Source organism: Molothrus aeneus, chromosome 27, assembly GCF_037042795.1.
Source record: "Molothrus aeneus isolate 106 chromosome 27, BPBGC_Maene_1.0, whole genome shotgun sequence".
Lineage (NCBI taxonomy): Eukaryota > Metazoa > Chordata > Aves > Passeriformes > Icteridae > Molothrus > Molothrus aeneus.
Window position 1 is genome coordinate 4,550,050 of NC_089672.1, and position 19,901 is coordinate 4,569,950.

Here is a 19,901-nt window from a genome sequence, read left to right on the forward strand (position 1 = left end):
AGTTGTTTTAATTAAACTCAGAGGAATTCTGCACATTGTGCTGCAAGATGAACGTTTTTGTTTAATTAGAAGCACTCGGTAATGATGGTTGTAGAGGCCTCCCCCAGCACACACTCACACCCTCACACTCATGTGCACACACACCCCACCGGGGCTGCTCCCTCTGTGCCCGAGCTGGCTCCTGGCAGGAAGGGGCAGGGGCTGCAGGCAGGTGGAGCAGCATCACCAGGGAGCAGGAGGAAGGCAGGAGGAAGGCAGGGATCAGTAGTGATGTCATCTGCAGCCAATGCGGCTCTGGCTCCTCAGCCTCCCACGGCTGCTGGGGGAGAGCAGGGGAGGGAGGGCCATTAAAGCCTGCCTGAGAGCTGAGCACAGGCACAGCAATTCCCAGAGCCCCTGTGCTGGCCTGGCAGCACTGCTGGGGCTGGGGGGCTGCAGGAACACTCGGTTTGGGGGGTCCTGCAGGGCCCCAGCGCAGCCCAGGGAGCTCAGAGGGCCGGGTCAGTCCCTGCTTAGAGATGTGTGCCAACAGCCCCAATTTATGACACAAAATTCTGGTTTAGAGGTGCTTCAGATGCACCAAAACAGCTTTAAACCGAAAGAGGGATGGCTTAGATTAGATACCAGGAGGGAATTCCTCCCTGGGAGGGTGGGCAGGCCCTGGCACAGGGTGCCCAGAGCAGCACCAGGATCCCTGGCAGCGCCCAAGGCCAGGCTGGATATTGGGGCTGGGAACACCTGGGACAGTGGGAGATGTCCCTGCCGTGGCAGGGGTGGCACTGGCCGGGTTCTGAGGTCCCTTCCAGCCTAAACCACTCTGGGATTCCATGAAAAGGCACCCACCACTGGCTTTCTCCCTTGTCCTGCTGTCTCTGGGCTGTGCCATTTGTATTTGGCTCCATTCCTCCTTATCCACCGTGTGCCAGCCCTAGGAAAGAAGCTCTGGGTGTGTTTGCAGTTGGCAGGATTGTCCCCAGCCAAGGCCAGCCCCATCTCAGTGCCACTGTGGGAGCTCCCATCGCTGTCACTGGGGGGCTGGTTGTGACGGATGTTCATTTTTTAAGAATCCCACCTTTTTTTCCTAATTCCCTGCATTATTTCCCTTCTGTTCCCTCGCCTGTTTTGGGATGGATTCCATGCCCCAGACTCCCAGGGCTGTGCTTCCCTGACACGGCTCATTGGAGATGACAGAGGATCCCTCCCAAACCTCCTCCCAAGCTTCCCTCCCCTAAACATGTTCTGGGGGAAAAAATGCACTTTCCTGAGATGAGACAGCTCTCCCCATCCCAGAGTGAGGGGCTGGGTCAGATATTGCTGGGGAAGCACTGGGGTTTCATAGGGGTTACCAGAAATTAGTCAGCATTGTTGGGATTGCCCTCCTCACCCTCATTAGTGAAGGCAAGAGCAGCACTGAGAGGAGCAGGAAGCTCAGCTGAAGCTCAGTTGAGCCTCTCTGCTGGGTGCTGGTGCCACTGTTCTTGGAGGGCAGCAGCGCTCAGAATTAATAAACCCAAAAATCACACCCTGGCTGACAGCACTTGGCATGCTGCTGTTGTGTGTGTGTCCCCTCTGGTCACTGCAGCTGAAGGAGGAGATTTTCCTCTCCATTCTCTGCCAGTCCCACTGTCTTTGACAGCCTTTTCCACGTGGGCTCTTCCATTATTTCTCTTGTGCAGTGTGTTCTGTGCTGGGAGGTTTGGAGGGCAAGGCTTCTGTTACCTTTGGCTGCTCAGAGAGTGAAGGTTCCTCTTACCTGTGGCTGCTCAGAGTGTGCAGGTTCCTCTTACCTGTGGCTGCTCAGAGTGTGCAGGTTCCTGTTACCTGTGGCTGCTCAGAGTGTGCAGGTTCCTGTTACCTGTGGCTGCTCAGAGTGTGCAGGTTCCTGTTACCTGTGACTGCTCAGAGAGTGAAGGTTCCTCTTACCTGTGGCTGCTGCTCAGAGTGTGCAGGTTCCTCTTACCTGTGGCTGCTCAGAGGGTTGTGTGAAGGTTCCTGTTACCTGTGGCTGCTCTGAGTGTGCAGGTTCCTCTTACCTGTGACTGCTCTGAGTGTGCAGGTTCCTCTTACCTGTGGCTGCTCAGATTGTTCAAGTTCCTCTTACCTGTGGCTGCTCCAAGAGTGCAGGTTCCTGTTACCTGTGGCTGCTCAGAGTGTGCAGGTTCCTGTTACCTGTGACTGCTCAGAGGGTTGTGTGAAGGTTCCTGTTACCTGTGGCTGCTCAGAGTGTGCAGGTTCCTGTTACCTGTGGCTGCTCAGAGTGTGCAGGTTCCTGTTACCTGTGGCTGCTCAGAGTGTGCAGGTTCCTCTTACCTGTGGCTGCTCAGATCTGTGGGCAGTGCAGGGATCAGAGCTCAGGGCGTTGTGGGCAGTGCAGGGATCAGAGCTCAGGGCGTTGTGGGCAGTGCAGGGATGCCCACGCAGCCTCTGCTCTGCTCACCCAGTGCCAGCCCTGCCCTGGCAGAGCTTCCTGGCAGCACCTGCAGAAACTCTGACACGGTGACTCGAGCACAAATCCTGGGAGGAGCAGGACAGGGAGCTGGGGGCTCAGCCTGGAGCAAAGGGACCCCAGGAAGGACCTTCTCACTCCCTGCAGCTCCCTCACAAGAGGTGTGGGGTGCTCTGTGCTCCCAGGTAACGAGTGACAGCACAGGGGAAATGGCCTCAAGTTGCTCCAAATTGTTCAGGCTGGGTATCAGGAAACATTTATTCACTGAGAAAGGGAATAAACATAGAACATAGATATGAATAAACATAGAACAGGCTGCCTGGTGGAGTCACCATCCCTGGATGTGTTCAAAAAATGAGTTGACGTGGCACTTGAGGACATGGTGGACCTGGGGATCTGGGAGTCCTTTTCCAACCTTAATGGCTGTCTAATTCTATTCTGCCATTCCTCAAAGGGTTTTAAAAGGTTTCACTTAAATGTAGAATCCCGTGGGACACTGAAATAATCCCCCAAAATGCACAAGCTGGTGAATCTGACCGTGCCATGCCTTTTCCATCTTGGAGTTTGAACTTGCACAGGGCAGTGCTGCTTTCCTTGGGCTGTTCCACTGCACCCTGGCCCCTGTTGAAGCCCTTCCCTTTGCTCTCCATCCCCAGAGGACCAGCTACCCCCTGGTTGATGTAGAATCCCGTGGGACACTGAAATAATCCCCCAAAATGCACAAGCTGGTGAATCTGACCGCGCCACGCCTTTTCCATCTTGGAGCACTCAGTGTTCCCAAGGCACTGCACGGGGCAGTGCTGCTTTCCTTGGGCTCTTCCACTGCACCCTGCTGAATGCCTTCCCTTTGCTCTCCATCCCCAGAGGACCAGCTGCCCCCTGGCTTCCCCAACATCGACATGGGGCCGCAGCTGAAGGTGGTGGAGCGCACGCGGACGGCCACGATGCTGTGTGCAGCCAGCGGCAACCCCGACCCCGAGATCACCTGGTTCAAGGATTTCCTGCCCGTGGACCCCAGCGCCAGCAACGGCAGGATAAAACAGCTGAGATCAGGTAAGGGCCCACCCTGCAGGAGGTGAGAGCTGATACAGACCCGAGGGGATTTGTGCTGGTGTTGGCTGGGGTGTTGGGATGAGGATCTGACTCCTCATCAGATGTTTCAGAAGGCTGGATTTATTATTTTATGATATGTATTATATGAAAACGATACTAAAAGAATAGAAGAAAGGATTTCATCAGAAGGCTGGCTAAGAATAGAAAAAAAATTATAACAAAGGCTTGTGACTGACCGAGACAGTCCAGAGAGCTGGGCTGTGATTGGCCATTAATTAGAAACAACCACATGAGCCCAATCCCAGATGCACCTGTTGCATTCCACAGCAGCAGATAACCATTGTTTACATTTTGTTCCTGAGGCCTCTCAGCTTCTCAGGAGGAAAAAATCCTAAGGAAAGGCTTTTTCAGAAAATATCATGGCTACAGGGACTGCTCAGAGGGTCCTGAAGCAGAGGGGAGGGCTAAGAGATGCAGGCCCCGCTGCTGTGGACTGGGGAGTTTGAGGTTTTTGGTTTTTACACCAAGAGGCGTTGGAGTTTCCACTTCGAGCCCTCCTGGTCTTCTCTGCTGCCCAGCTGGCACGAAGGGGATGGCAGCAGGGAAGCCCACCCAGATGAGATCCCTGAGTCACAGTACTCAGGGGAAGCTGGGGCCTGCCTGGGGCTGGGGGTTTGCTCCTCAGAGCAAGAACTGGCAAAGGAGCACAGAGCCACCCTGGCACACACGGCCTTTTAGGCCACACACAGCTGGTGCAGGGGCGCAGGCAGCCCCTGGCTGTCCCAGCACGATGGTGTGAGCAGAGCCCCTCAGAGCTGGTGGTGAAGAGCAGCTCCTGCAGGATGTCCCCAGCATCACCTGGAGAGCTCTTGGGAATGTTCTGGAGTGACCCCTCGGTGCCTCTGCCCATGGAGTCCATCTCCACCAACAGATGTACCCCAGCTCCGTGGCTCTTGTCAGTTTTCCATCTTTCCCCATCTGCTTGTCCATCTGTCTCTCTTGTTTGTTTTCTGTTTGCTGTTTTGTGTGTGTGGCAACGTGACATCTCTTAATATTCACGTTTCAGGAGCTGTTTCTGTACTTGTTAAATCTGCCAGTTCTCTGTGCGAGAGTGTGTGCAAGGAGGGCATAGGTGGACTTATTTTTGAGTACTACTGATAAAACACTTCCATTGATAGCTGCAAAAATGAAACAAGTTTTGCAAGTTCTACATTTTGACAAAAACTAACCCAAGAAATGATCCTTTCCACAAACTGCTGGGGCCGACTGCTTTGACCCAGCCTAGAGGAAAGGTGTCCATGGTTCATTTTTAAGGATTCTTTGGCAAAAGAAAGGCATTGTTGTAGGCAGAGGGAAGGCTTTGGTGAGGCAGCTGGAGTTGATTTGTTCATGTTAGACCTTTCACAAGTTCTTCAGTAAAATGTTAACCACCTGCCCCTGCCCAGATCTCTGCTGGCCCTGGAGAAATCTGTTCTGATTCCTGCTGGATCTGCACAGCAAGGCATGGAAACACCTGGCTTTTCTCCTGCCCTGTTTGGCAAAGATTCTACACAAAGTTCTATGAGCCACTGGTGGAAAAGCTTCAGCATAGCTCCAGTTTAATGTAGCTTTTACACACCTGCATAAATGCCTCCTTGTTCAGTGAAGCAAAGGCACAAGCAGATCCTTAAACTGCTTTGTTGAATTAGAATGGCTTGTTGAGTCCCACGAACACAGATGAGATTGACCTCCCTGTTTTATCATAACAGCTGAGGCAAATGCAAATAAAAAAAATCACTCAGCATAAATAATGAGAGGTAAACTAGAATTATATTATGCTCTGTGACCATGATCTGAAGTGTGAGTAATGCACAGGCAGATTATTTTTAATACATTCATCATCTTGCTAGAATGCCTTTACTCTTTAGCTGGGTTTGATCTGGTGTTTTCCTTGAAGCCACCTGAGTGCTGCCTTTTTATTCCAGTGAATTTATTAACCTCAGAGTGAACCCTTGACCCTTCTGATAAATAGAAGGTACCTGCTGAGATTTAATCTCATTTACAGCTGCTTTAAATTAGTAAACTGGTGAAGCCCTGAAGCATCCCTGTAGTCTCCAGGGCACAAACCTGGTGCCTGTATGTCAGGGAGTGCAGATCCTTGGGCAGCCAGGGCTTCCCAGCTCTCCAATTCCATCTGCTTCCATGGCCTTCCAAACCTTGTGCAAAGAGAGGCCTGCAGCAGTGCAGAATATCAACATTAGGGTCTTTAATGTGCACAGTGTCAGCGCTTGTGTCTGTGCAAGGGAGTCAGGGCAGATTTGAGGGTGGGATTTGAGTGAGGCGAGCTCTGCTTGAGCTGCTAAGGTCAGACCTTAATTTAATACCTTCATCTTTCCAAAAAGCAAACTCTGCCACCAGAGGGGTGGCACCAGCACACATCAGGGCACTGGGGGTGCTCCAGGACACTGCTGATGGCACCAGGGTCTGTCCCCCACCAGTGGGACTCCAGCCAAGGTCCCTGGGGTGCCCAACAGAGCTCTGGGAGCAGGGAGGAGCAGCTCTGCAGCTAAATCACAACTGCTAACACACCTCCTGCTGGCAGGTTTAGGAGGATTTAGGGAGAAGTTCTCCCTGGGAGGGTGGGCAGAGGTGCCCAGAGCTGCTGTGGATCTCTGGAACTGTGGATCTCTGGAATGTCCAAGGGCAGGTTGGACATTGGGGCTGGGAGCAGCCTGGGACACGGGAAGGTGTCCCTGCCATGGCAGGGGTGGAATTGGATGGGTTTAAGGTTCCTTCCAACCCAAACCAGGCTGGGACATTGGGGCTTGGAGCAGCCTGGGACACGGGAAGGTGTCCCTGCCATGGCAGGGGTGGCACTGGGTGGGCTTTAATCCAATCCAGCCCAAACCAGGCTGGGATTTAGTGACTGCTCCCTCTGAGGACTGAGCTGTGTGTGGCTGGGACAGGACAGACAGACACCCAGATTCCCCCCGGCCATGAAGCCAGCAGGATAACAGCCATGCTGCTGGAGGACAGAGGGTGTGAAGAGCTGAATTTTTATCAATTATGAGTTAGTGGCAAGTACGCAAATGAGCTCATTAAAAGGAACGAGTGGAAATGTCAGACGAGGAGATTGTGGGATGGGGTTTGGTTCTCATTTGTGTTAAATCTGAATGTTTGGCTGGCAGTACAAACAGACCTCTGAGACCATGGTGATTACAGTGCCACCATCCCAGGAAGCCATGTGGAATGTGGGTCTTCACTCTGATCAGGGCAGGGGTGACACAGCATTAACCACAGGGGCTTTTCTCCAGTGGATGTTTCTGCTTCCCCTTTCCATCTCCAGATAAAGTTGCCAAGCAGTTGGAAATCCTTTCATGCTTGGGGGCTTGGGCTGAGTTGTCAGTCAGAGGAGGATGGGAAGGAGCTCTGGCTGGGCTCCTGCTTCTCTTAGACATCATGGACATCTCAGCCCTGGAGATCCAGCTTGGACAAGAGTTTAAGTGGCCTTGGAAAATGGATATTTCTGCTTATCTTGGGACATTTAAAGCAGAAGGCAAAGGCAATGTCCTCTGCTCAGCTGCCATCTAGGGGGGACACGGGAGGCAGCCTTCAGCACCTTCCTCAGCACTCAAACACTAAAACCTTTTGTGTCTTGTGTGTGTCTTCTGTTTGCTAAATAACTTGCTATAACAAGCTTTTCTTTTCTTTTTTTTTTCACTTTTTATTTAACATTCAGAGACTTTTGGTAAGTTTGTTCAATTAAAAAAAAAATTTTTAAATCAAACAAAAAAACCCCAAACCTGCTGATGTGCAGATTTGTAACCCTTGCCCTTTAAACTAATTCCTTTGTAACAGCTTCTTGAGAGGCATGCTCTGCATTTCTTCTACTAACTCTTTCAGTAGGGATGTTCTGCCCTCTAAATTAATTTCTGCAGGGGTATTGCAGGCTACAAAAAAAAAAATTAGTAATAATAATTCTAATTAATTTATCTGTATAAAGAGATAACAGCTAAATATGAACCTCCTAACATTGGATAGATTTTTTTTTTTTGGTATCTTAGCAACAGTTGTCCTGGAATTCCCCAATTACACAATAGCTTGTACCCTGGAACTGTGATAATTGTGTTCACACCTGCAGGAGGTCCTGGAGTTTCACATCTAACGGGGTTTTTGGCATTTTGAGGAGGGAGAAGAGGGGGTGCAGTGTGACAGTGTTTGCAGGGGTCTGAGGATGAGGGAAGAGATGAGGATCTGACTCCATGTTTCAGAAGGCTTGATTTATTATTTTATGATATATATTATATTAAAACTGTACTAAAAGAATAGAAGAAAGGATTTTATCAGAAGGCTGGCTAAGAATAGAATAAGAAGGAATGATAACAAAGGTTTGTGGCTCGGACAGAGAGTCCGAGCCAGCTGGGCTGTGATTGGCCATTAATTAGAAACATCCAACATCGGCTAATTAAAGATTTACTTGTTGCATTCCACAGCAGCAGATAACCATTGCTTACATTTTGTTCCTGAGGCCTTTCAGCTTCTCAGGACGAAAACCCCTAAGGAAAGGATTTTCCATAAGAGATGTCTGTGACAGTGCAGCATTTCCAAAGTGAAGCTGCAAATCACAGGCCAGAGGGGAAGGGTTGAGCAAGGGAAGAGCCCCCTCCAGCCCCAGAGGGCAGGACCTGCCCCAAAGTTCGTGTCCCTGTCCCTGCCAAGTCCCCTTTGCTCCCAGGGCCCTGCAGCTGCCAGCCAGCATCACCCTGCAGAGCTGCAGGGACCCTGCTCGTCACAGGGTTATTGGCGTTTTGAGGAGGGAGAACAGGGGGTGCAGCATTTCCAACGTGAAGCTGCAAACCACAGGCCAGAGGGGAAGGGAAGAGCCCCCTCTGCAGCCCCAGAGGGCAGGACCTGCCCCAGAGCTCCCGTCCCTGCCAGGTCCCCTTTGTCCCAGGGACGTGGGGCCGCAGTTCTCAGCCAGCATCACCCTGCAGAGCTGCAGGGACCCTGCCTGTGCGGAGCAGAGAGCTGCTGCAGCCCTGGGCAGAGCAGCCCAGCACACACATGTTCCCACACGTGGCTGACAGAAGGTGGGGATGTGTTTGCTGCCATTGCCATGGCAATGGTGCCTGTCCTCTCCTCCTCCCCAGGCTCAGGGAGGCCGTGGGCAGCTCAGCCTGTGGGAGAGCAGGGGAGGGGTGGTGGGAGAGCAGACCCCAGCCTCAGTGACAGAGGGGGACACCTGCACAGGGAGTTCTGCCTGGCACCATTTTGGGCCTTTAGAATCCAGAGGCAAGGCCTTTCTGCTGCCTTTTGCCTCTGCTGCTAAACCCTGGGCTGGCCATCTGGGCTCATGCAGCCTCAAAATTTGCCCTAAATAGGCAGATCTGGAGGTCCAGGGAGGCTGTGCAAGGCAGTGTGAAAAGTCTGCAGGGAGCATCTCAAAACCAGCTTTTCACTCCAAAAGTCAGCATCCAGTGGGAGCTCTTCCCTCTGTAGTTGTCCTGCAAAGGTGCCCTCACTGTGCCCCAGACCCTGGCAGCCTCGTGCAGCTGCTCCTGCCCTGTACAGCACACCAGGTATGGACTGCCTGCCCTGCACCCCCATATCAGACCCTCCAGGGCCTGTCAGAGTCCCTCAGAATGATTAATCCAGTGCACATCCTCTTCCAGCACCCTCCTGCTGCCCCTGTGTTGAACGTGGAGCTGGTTAGATGTGAAACTCCAGCAGTGAAAATCTCCCATCTGTGTCTGCGCCCCACCCAAAGTGCTGCTTGAGCTGATTGCACTCCAGTTCTGGCGTGGGGCTCATCCCAAAGCTGTCCTGCCCCTCCCCGTGTGCCAGGTGAGAGCTGGGTGGCACTGCCTGCTCCCCCAGAGCCCTGTCCCCAGGCCAGGCTGTCCCCAGGGCTCTGGCAGCCCCTTCCCAGGGGCGCAGGCAGTGACAGCCTGCAGCGACACAAGGGGTGATGCTGATCTTGTGCCTGGGCTTGCACAGCTCTAACTTCCAGCACGTTTCTGCTGTCAATTAGAGTGAATTTTTGCAGGAAACTGCCAGGCTTAGCCAGGGCCAGAGAAGCTTTTGAGCCATGGGTGATGTTGGGATCTCTTCCCCTTCTCTACCCTCTCCCCATTAGCCTTGTTCCATACTGGCGCCACAGATGGCAGATTTTCACTCCAATTTCGAGACAGAAGGATGTATCAGAGGCTGTTTTTGTTTCCACTGAATTGATCTATAACCTTTTGCTGCTTTCTCTCTCTCTCTCTCTCTCTTGCTTTTTAAACCTTCCTGCCACCTCCTGGGTGAGGGTCTGCCCAAGGCCATGCTCCCCCACCTCTTCCAAGCGCTGTCTCTCCAACCTTTGTCCTGAGAGCTAACAACCTGCTTCATTAACCTTAGCTAGTTCCTAACCCTAACTAGATGCTAACTTTTCTCTAGCTAATAACCTAACCTCATAACTAGAAGCTGAGTCTAACTAGAGTCTAATCCCTAACACTATAATGCCTCTGTTCCCTTAGCTCCTTTGAAAAATGAAGGTGAACTCTACTTAGTATCTGTATATTTTTACCTTCTATCCTGAGAATGGAGGATTGAACCGCAGCAGAAGGATGAGCAGGGCTGAAGGATAAGGAGGGAAGGGGTTTTTGGTGATTAAGGCAGAAGATTGGCACGGGGGAGGCTTTGACTCCTGTTCTTGCCTCTGCCAGTCTTCCCTCCGTGACCTTGGGCAAGTTGCTTCACCTCTACCTCAGTTTTCCCCGTGTGTAAATCAGGATCACAGCTCTGCTGTTCCTCCCCAGGGGAGAGGAGAGGCTGAGAGGCTGGTGTTTGTCATTTAAGGTGCTCTACAGCCCTGGCTGGGAGTGCTGCAGGGTGGCAGCAGTGTCACCACTGCAGAGGAGCTCGTGCATCCCTCCCTGGCGAGAGGCAGAACTTGGCCCTGCGGGATCTGCCCTGTTCTCAGGATTGGGGTAAAAACCCACCAGCTAAACCCCCTTCTCTGATAAGTTCTGAATGCCACTGTGAGCAAAAGGACCTGCCGTGTTTTCAAAGGAAGATGGTTGGGTTGCCAGCCCAGGAGGTCAGGTGGGGGACAGGGGTTTTGTTTTACCCTGACTGTCACTCCCTCCCACCTGGGAGCCCTGCCCGGGGCTGGGCACTGACAGACAAACAGGAGGGGTTGGAATAAAATAACCCAGGGGAGAGGCAGCCAGCAGGCCCGAGCAGCAGGGCTCTTCTCTCCACGCTGCCCCTCCTCGCTCAGGGTGGCTCCAGAGCCACTGCAGGAGGTTCCAGGTAGTTCCTGTCACCTCTTCAGGGCCCCAAGGGATGGCCAGAGGTCCTGAGCAGCACATGCACTGAGCTCACACATCTGGGCCAAGAGCTAAAGTTTGGAGCTAGCCAAGGTGGGACCAAACCTGCAGCTTAATATGGTGCAAGGTGCCCACGTGTCCCTCTCCCTGCCTGGGCTACCACAGCCCTGTGTCCCCAGGGGTGGGGAAGGTAAATGTGTTCAGTGAGTAGCAGACAGTGATGTTAGCTGAGAGCCTGAGGGGTTTCTTTACATTCCTGCACCAAAATGGAGCCAGTCTGAAGCCTTTTGAAGCCAAGAGCCACGGGAGGCTCTGCAAACAGCCAGCTGGATTGGGCTGCTGGAAAGGACACCCCACTAAAGTGTCCCAAGCCCTCTTCAGTGTCCTGTAATTTGAGATGAGACAGACCAAGAAGTTTCCTACTGGGAACTGTCTTCCTTGCCTCAGGTCCTTTTCCCACGGGCAGTGCAGGTGTTTGGGGTTTTGCAGTCATTTCACTCATTTTCTTTGTTTTCTTTGCAGAAGGTACACCGATCCGAGGTAAGACACCCCCAGCTCACTCACTCACCCACTCTCCAAACACTTCTCTCCACACAGATCCCGTTTCATTGCCCTCTGCTCAATACAGATCCGTGTTGTTGTTACGTTTCCTTGTCCTGCTTCACCTCTGGATATTTCTTTTTTATACCTGTCTTTATTTTATCTATGGTTATAATGTCCTTTTTTGTTTGCTGGGTGCACAGTAATACTGATACCATTATTCTAATAACGTCTCCGGCTGCGCTGCCTCAGATTTATGGCAGAGTTTTAAGAGCTAATCTCTCCAGGACTATGAAGGACTGAAGTTTATCTCGAGCATTAAATGCTCTCAAAGCTTGGTAAATACTTAGGACTTTCTCTTGATTGGTGCAAAGTGCTGCCAAGCTGCTGATGGCCATGGGAGTTTTCCAGTCCTTTTTCTCAGGCAGATCTTCAGCACTTACCATCTCAGCCTACTCATTTGTTTGGCTCCAGAGCCTCTTTCCACTTCCTCCCCACTCTCTTACCCTTAGGTTTCTCTGGGAAAGATCCACGGTAAGTAGCTTCTGCACTGTCTCTTTAATGGAGTCAATAATTGACCTCAAGCTGAAAGGCAGGAGGAGTTGGGTAGGAAGACCCTGCTTTGGTTTTTATCTCCACTGGCACATTTAGAATTCCATAATTCTCTACTGGTAAAAGCACCAGGAGGTGCTGTAGGTGAGATTTACATTTTCACACATCGTGGCCGTTGGCTCCTGACAAGTGCTGAACACTCCTCACCCCCTCTGCAGCCTCATTTCTGCCATTGCCTTGACCAGCAGGGGTGAGGAGTGGGCAGGGAGGGAGGGGTGAGTCCCTGTTCCCCGGGGAAAGCTGCCCACTGCAGTCCTTGGTTCCCTTCCTGCTCCAGAGTGAGGCCTCATCTCCCCTGGGTACTCTCAGACCAGTGATGCTCATGAGCAGCACAGAAAATGGATCTGGAACCAATGGAAACAACCCACAGATTTGTCCAAATTAACAGAAATTTCTGGGAAAACTCACCAGCGGCTTTCCACCCAAGTGGAGCTCTCCAACAGCAGAGCTGGAGCTGTAATTCCATATGAAAAATGCTCAGCTGGGTGCTCAGTGGGAAGCTCCAGCCAGTTTGGGTTTTAACTCCTGTTGTGCTGAAATCCCCGCAGATTCTTTTGGAATGGATTTTGTTTGGTTTACTGGTCCGGGCGGGGTTTTTGGGGGTTTCATTCCCTCTGTTCTGCCTTCGGGAGAGCACAGGGGATGCTGTGGGGAATTGCACTCACGCCCCAGCCCTGTCCCAAATCCTCTGCCAGCCCCACGTTCCCCCACCAGCATCGTTCCACCCACGCACACGCAGAGGAACGTGAGCTCTGTGTCCTCCTCTGTGAACACACTGCTTTTTCCTTCCTGAAAAGGCTCTATCTGCAATCAACAATGATCTCATTTGCGCTCCTCTCACTTAAGATTTTATCAATACTATTACACTGAGCTGGAATTGTTTGGTTTTCATATTTAGGTGGGGTTTTTTTTTTCCAGAGATGGGAGTTAAGAGTCTTACCACATGTGAGCTCTGTCCATATCTGTAGTATAATCATGTACTCCTAATACATAAAACATTTGAGAGCCTGTTGAATTATTTATGTAGTATGTATTTTAACTGGAGTTTTGCAGGGATGAAGCCTTCTGAGGTAAATGAGGCAATTTTCTTCCATGTAGTTCCATGCTGCATCTCTCTGCATATTTGCTGACAGGAATCTTTAGTTTGGGCTCTGGGTATATTCTTGTAGCCTGCAATAATATACAAGTTTAAGAAAAGCCTTAATCCTTTTGGCCCAGATGATGTAAACCATGCAGGCAATTTTGAAGTTCCAATGCAGTATTTACAGGGTTTTCCCTGGGGAATATTTACTATCAGTAAGGTGCTTTTCACAGGGGCTCTTATCTCCCGTAGGCTTCCTGAGGAGCAGGCACTGGGCACAAAACAAAGGCAGCAACGATAGAAATTCCCCAGGCAGTGGGTGACAAAGCCTTTCACTTTTATGGTCACTGCTTCAAATTGAGCAGGGGAAAGTCAACTGCCTGCTGATGGATTTCTGGGGATCACAGTAATATGGATTATTGAGGCTGATTTCGGGAGTTCTGGTGCAGAACGCCTGCATTGCAGAAGCCACAAAATCTTGGTGCCTTTGCTGATGAGTTCAGGACAAAGAGCAGCGCTCGCTCCAGAGGGGGAATTACATTTTCCCGGCGCGTCGGGTCCGCGGGGGCTCCGTGCTCCTGTCCCGGTGTGCGTGAGCCCGGGGGGAGCAAAGAGCCCGAGCAGAGGCTGATGCTGTGTCTGTGCTGCCGTGTCTTGTCCCCTCACAGGTGGGCTGCAGATCGAGAGCAGCGAGGAGACGGACCAGGGCAAGTACGAGTGCGTGGCCAGCAACAGCGCCGGGGTGCGCTACTCGTCCCCCGCTAACCTTTACGTGAGAGGTAGGGAGCACAGCGGCTCACCGGCACTCAGCCTCCTCCTCCTCCTCCTCCTCTTCCTCCCGGCCCATCCCACCCCTGCCCAGCTCGGGGGGTCCCCGCTGCCCCCCGCATCCCTGCAGGGCAGGGCTCACCCACGGCCGAGTCAAAGAGCGCGCCCCAAAATGTGCCAGGTCAGCCCGCAGAGCATCCCTCCGGCCCCGGAGGGAATTGCCCTTCCTCCCAAAGGATCCCTGCTCTCAGTCCTGCTGCTGTGGCTGTGAGAGGAGGGCAGGACCCCTCGGTGTCCCTGGATGCCCCTAGATTGCAGCAGGAGGGTGCATTGGCACCGCTGCCCTCAGTCCCAGCTGCTTTTCCCTCTGCCAGCAGTAATTTGTCCCTGGTTCCTTGGGCACAGAGCTGGGGACACCAGCAGCCATCCCTGAGCCCCCTTTCACCCCGCAGCAGGGGAACAGATGACAGGGGATTGGCTTCTGCTCCATGTCCCTTCGATGTTCTCCCACCCCCTGGGCCAACAGCCTCTCCACTTTCTCTTATTTTAATCTCTCTGACCTGTAATATTTTGTGCGTAGCTTCGGTTTAACATCTTTCCACAGCAAAAGCCCTTTTGGTAATGAGAGAGCAGGGCTGGTCCTTCTCGATTAAAATAAAAAAAAAAGAAAAAAGAAAAAGAAAAATGCCGTTGGGAGGAAAAAAGAAAAGTTACATCCCAGCAAACTGTTCCCATTTCCATCCCATCGACAGAGGAGGCGCCTCCCCACCTACACTCACGTTAATCTGCAGTCCAATGCAGAGCCATGCTCCTGTGTGCACTCCTTTCTCTCTCTCTTTCTCTCTCTCTCGTGTCTCACGCTCACTAAATCACATGCACATGGAGAGAAGGCTTTTAATAATTTAATGTTTCCAAGCTAAATTTTTAAATAGCCTTTTGTGGCCAGCTGGAAAATTGCGTTTGAAATTTGCCCTGTCGCCTGGGCCCCCAAACTCCGCTTTTGGGAGTGTCAATCTGGATCCAATACTAATTCAGGGCTGAATCCATTGCAGACAGCTTAGCTGGAATGGTTTGGGTTCTTTTAAAAAAAAAAAAAAACAACAACAAAAAATCTAAAAAGAAAAGAAACAGGAAAAATGTGGGGATTTTTCATTATTGTTTTGTTTCTAAATTTCCTCTACTTTTCTGGCCACTCGGAAACTACCCAGGAGACAAAGGTTGTAACACGGTGTTGTCTCCACACCTGGATGAGAGGGCTCCAGGTGATAGCCCTGTTCCTACCCCAGTTAGGCCGTGTGTACCTGGGCCTGCCTGCAAACCAGCACTAACCTGCCGAGAGAGTGCAGAACACAGCGTGTGCCAGCTCGGCCTGTGGTTTGGGTGTTTTTCATGCTGTTTAATTCCTTGTTTCTTGTGTGTTAATATCGTGGAAAGGTAACAAGTTTCTGAAATGGATTTGCTTTGGTGGGAGGGAGAGTTCATGCACATTTTTCTTCCCTTTTTTTTTTTTTTTTTTTTATTTGTTTTAAAAGAGTCTCGAGCACTCTTGTGTTTCCAATTGACTTGTTTCTCCCATAACATGCTTGTCTCTATAGACCACCTGGGATAGGAGTTGTAAGTTTGAACATTGCAAGGAAATGGTTTGGTTTGGTTTTTTTGCTTTTCTTTTTCCTTCTTCTAATTATTTCTGTTTTCCTTATTCAGTCCCATGGTGGAGGCAGAGCGAGCAGGGCTGGGTGTGGGGCCGGGGGGCTGCTCTGCCCGGGGGCTCCGCTCCCCTTCTCCGAGGAGCAGAGGGGCTGCAGGGAGGGCGAATCCTGCCTGGGCTCAGCACCCCTGTGGGGCTGACTCTGAGCTAGGATTGCTCCCAGCCTGGCCTCCCTGCGGAGCTTGGTTGGGCTTAAAGGGATGGGAGGGGGAGCGTTAGGAAGGCAGGAAAGAGGGTCGTTACTATCTTCATTTTTTTTTTTTTCCTTTCTTTTTATTTTGGTTAAGAGAAAAAAAAAAAATCAATCAATTTGCAGCTGACAGCCTTGAGAAGGCCTTTTTTTACTCTCTCTGTGTTTCCCCTATTTTTCTCTTCTCCTCATGTCATTGTGTTCCGCATCAAACCCCCTTAACATCCCTCAGAGCTACGAGAAGGTTGGTGTGGTTTTTTTCTTTTTTACTTTCTTTACCCACATTTTTACATTCGTAAGAGAAAAAAAAAAAAAAAAAAGAAAAAAAAGAAATTAAAAAAAAAATGAAAAGAGAAAAAGCAAGAAATCTTTAAGATGAGCGAGACCCGCGCATTCCCGGGTCTCACGGAGATGAGTTGAGTTGCATTGTGGGCCTCTCTATGCATCCTTTGGTAATGTTGCTGAGTTCTTGCACTTTTTTGTCGTCATGGTTACCTTGCCGTTTGGACATTGGGCCTGATGCATGATAGGAGAATGTAACAATCTTCTTTGCATGCCACTTTTTAAATTAATTATGAATTATTTTTTCGATATATAAATATGTATCGTTTCTTTCCGTTACACAATTCTGGTTTCTTTGAAGTGGATTTACTCTTACTTTCCAAATTTTTGGTTCTGTTGGGTTTTTTGCTTTCTCTTGATTTCCTGTTTCTGTTTTGATTGGTTATGCTGTGCTGTAGTTTATTCCAAACGCATTGTGAGAAGCCAGTGTTCCTGCCCACCCGGTGGTAACTGAACTCCTCAATCCCTGCAGGAGGAAAGGAGTCACACAGCTCTAACGCCTGTCCATGGAAGCCCTGCTATTTGGGACAAGCCTTTGTTTTGGGGGAGGGAGGGATCTGGGAAGTGGAAAAGATGGTGAGAACCCAGGGGGTCATTCCAAGAGTTAGAACAGACCCTGGGTCATGTTATTGCTTATTTATTTCTTGAGGTGTGGCTCTTGTTCCACCTCCTGCACGCAAAGAAAAGCCCTGACCCCGCTCCAGGGGCGTCCCCAGCCGTGGGAGCTCGCTCACTGCTCACTGCCCAGCTCCCTCCAGTAACACCAGGAGCAGTCAGCCCAGCAGGGCACTGACAGAGAGCTTCCTGCTGATCCCAAATCCCACTCTCTTCTCTCCTGGAGCACCCGCGAGTGCCAGGCAGAGCCCCAGCCCCAGGCAGAGCCTGGCAGAATCCCGTGGAGGAGGTGGCACCTCGTCCTGGGAGGGCTGGGAGGGAAGGGCAGCTGCCTCCTGGCTCTGCCTCTCCCCATTGTCCTGCTCCCTTCTGGGATTTACCCACTGCTGCCTGGTGCAGGCACCTCAAAACCCAGCCAGGCACAGCCAAGGCAGAGCCTCCTTCCTGAAGGAGCGTGGGAGGAGAAGTGCAGCTGTGCAGGCACTGCAACAGTGCTGGGGCACATCTGGCAGCTGCAGCTATTGCAAACAGCAAGCAGCAATCTGGCCAGTGACATTGGAGCTGAAAATGCCTCTTTTCCCTCTTCTCATCTCCCTGTTTATCCCCAAGAAGCTCCTGTTGCCTCCCATGTGTGCATCCCGAGCGGGTGAGGCACATGGAGAGTGGACAGGGGGCTTGCAGTGTGTCAGTGGTACCAGTGGTGCTTGGTGCTTCCCCTGTGCAGAATGCCAGCCCTTTCCCTGGCTATGCCTTTCCCTCCCCTGCCAGTCCCCACCTCTCAATCAGCTGCCAAAGGAGTGGCTTTCCTAGGGCACAGGTATTAAAGCTGTGTGATTTTTTTGAGAAATCCAGTGCAGTATTGACACAGTATCTGTCTCTCTCTTTCTCTCTCTCTCTCTCTTTCTCTCTGTCTGTCCTTCTCTTTTTTCTTAAAATGCTGAGATTTCAGTGCTCGGACCCTCAGTGCTGGTATTCTCCCCTCCCCTTCTGAGTCTCCTCCCTCCCCATAGGTTCCAGGGTACCCCTCCCAAATGCTGCTCTCTTGAGAATTCTCTGGGAAGAGACCAGCTGTGGCTCTTCTGACTTGGATGCCAACAATAGCCAAAAAACATCCCTCAGTCCCAAGGCTCTTTTTAAAGGAAAAAAGAAAAAAAGAGGAAAAAAAATGCTTGTTCTATTTAAAAAAAAGAAAAAGGAATAGCATTTGAAATAAGGTTTGCCCATCCCACCTCCCTCCTGCCTAGGACTAAAAGGTGATAATCACTCCTAATTACAGGATTTTCCTTCATGACTAGGAGTTTGAGTTTCAGGATTTAGGTGCAATTAAAAAGGGATTTATACACCATTATTTTTTATTTGTTTATTTTCTCTTTTATAAAGTATTTCTAACATGGCCAAACTGCACTGCTGCTGCTAAGAATCTCTTGTGATCTGAGAAGGCTTGAAGATTAAATTCTTCCTTAAGAGCCAATAAAAATAAAAGTAATGATAATGATATCAACAACAATAAACTAAAGCTAAATGGGATGCAATCATGATAGGCTGGAATGACACTGGGTGAGGAAATAGAGACTTGATACCTGGCTAGAAGAGGTTGTGTGGTTTGCTAAAGTTATGGTCTCTGAGCAGCCTGCTCTAGTGGAAGGTGTCCTGGGAGAACAGGATGAGCTTTAAGGTCCTCCCAACCCAAACCATGGGCATGGTCTTGAAATTATTGGTGCAGGGTTTGCCTCGTGTGTTATTGCAGCTCAGATCCTGCCATGGTCCAAAATAACAGGGGATGCCCGAGGTCAGAGGCAGAAGCTTCTCTCTGGAGACCACAAAAGCAGGCCAGAAGCAGGTGAGGTGATCCCTGCTACCAGCCCAGGTGTGTGGCAGTTTAGGCTGAGCCACCTGCCCAGGGTTCACCTGTGGCTGGTGACAAGATGGGTGCAGTTCTAGGGGCAGGCCAGCACCTCGGTGGGAATCCTGGTTTTTATGGGCTCACCTGGCTTTCAAAAGTCTCCTTGGATGCTTCTCTGTATCCCCAGGGACACGAGTGCCATCACACTTGTGGCCCATAGTGATTGCAGGAAAGGATGGATTCAAAACCCTGCAAATGAAGAGCTGTCTGCCCATGGTGGTGTTTGAGAGGCTGCCCCTGCATCCCTGGCAGTGCCCAGGGCCAGGCTGGACAGGGCTTGGAGCAGCCTGGGACAGTGGGAGGTGTCCCTGCCCATGGCAGGGGTGGCACTGGGTGGGCTTTGAGGTCCCCTCCAGCCCAAAGCACTCTGTGGTGTTTCTGTCTGTATTTAGGGACCACGTGGGGGGCTCAGCCATTACCCCAGAGAGGGCAAATGTCCCCTCAGCCAGGACCTGTGGCCAGAGCTGCTTTGCCCCCTGGAAATGGAGCACTTTGCAGTTCTCCTCTTAATTTGGGAAGCTGCAGGCGGCCACCTCACTTGTTCTGGTTTGATCCCAAAATCCAGCTGCTGGCTGGGATGGAGCCCTGCGTGTGAGGACCTCATGTCCCTGTGCTCCTCCATGTCCCAGAGGAAGGAGGGATGAGCTGTGGGGGCTGAGTTTCAGATGCCCTGAGTGTGCAGAGCTGCTGCTGCTGCTGGTACAGGATGCCTTGTCGTGGTTGAATTTAGCAGAATGAAGAATTCTCCCCCTTTTCACGCAGTGGGGCCCTGTCAGGAGGTACAAAAGGCAGCAGTTGGGATGCTGCAGGGATAATCCTTCCTGCTCTCTGCTCCAGCTTCTTGTGGCTCTGCTCTTTTCCAGCCCAGGGAGCTGTGGATGGCTCAGCAGGCATTTAAAGCAGCCCAGTGCCTGCTCAGGCCCTGCCTTTGCTGCTTGTCACCATCAGCTCGAGCTTTGTCACCCCGAGCCAGGTTCTGCAGCCCAGGCCCTGCTGAGGACATTCCCGAGGCTTTTTGGAAAACCTCAGCTCATTGAGAGACCAAAGATGAAACCAAGCCAGGGCAAAACATGTAAGAGCTGAACTAGTGGAAATCAATTAAAATAAAACCCACAGAAAGGGCAGGGATAGTGTGCCGAGCACCTCAGGAAATAAAGCTTCAAAATAGATTAAAATGTGACCAATTTAAGCAATAACTTAGCCTGTAGCCTGGGTTAAGTTTGGCACATGAGTAATTTGGCCATCAGACCAGAGCTGCTGGTTGGTCCCAGGTGGAACCATTGGTGAGCTTTTCCCTTTCAGTCCCATTTAGAGGTTGAAGGAAATAATTCCACGTGCACTAGAGATTTAA

General features: G+C 51.1%; 1 protein-coding gene across 1 annotated transcript in view; it reads left to right on the forward strand.

The window, feature by feature from the left end:
* The window catches only part of PTPRS (protein tyrosine phosphatase receptor type S), a 165,674-nt gene that overhangs the window by 91,992 nt on the left and 53,781 nt on the right, over positions 1-19,901 (forward strand). Inside the window, exons 5-6 of the mRNA XM_066566510.1 lie at positions 3,311-3,499; positions 13,693-13,803. Of these exons, the coding sequence (XP_066422607.1) occupies positions 3,311-3,499; positions 13,693-13,803 (300 nt within the window). The remainder of the gene's footprint in view (positions 1-3,310; positions 3,500-13,692; positions 13,804-19,901) is intronic.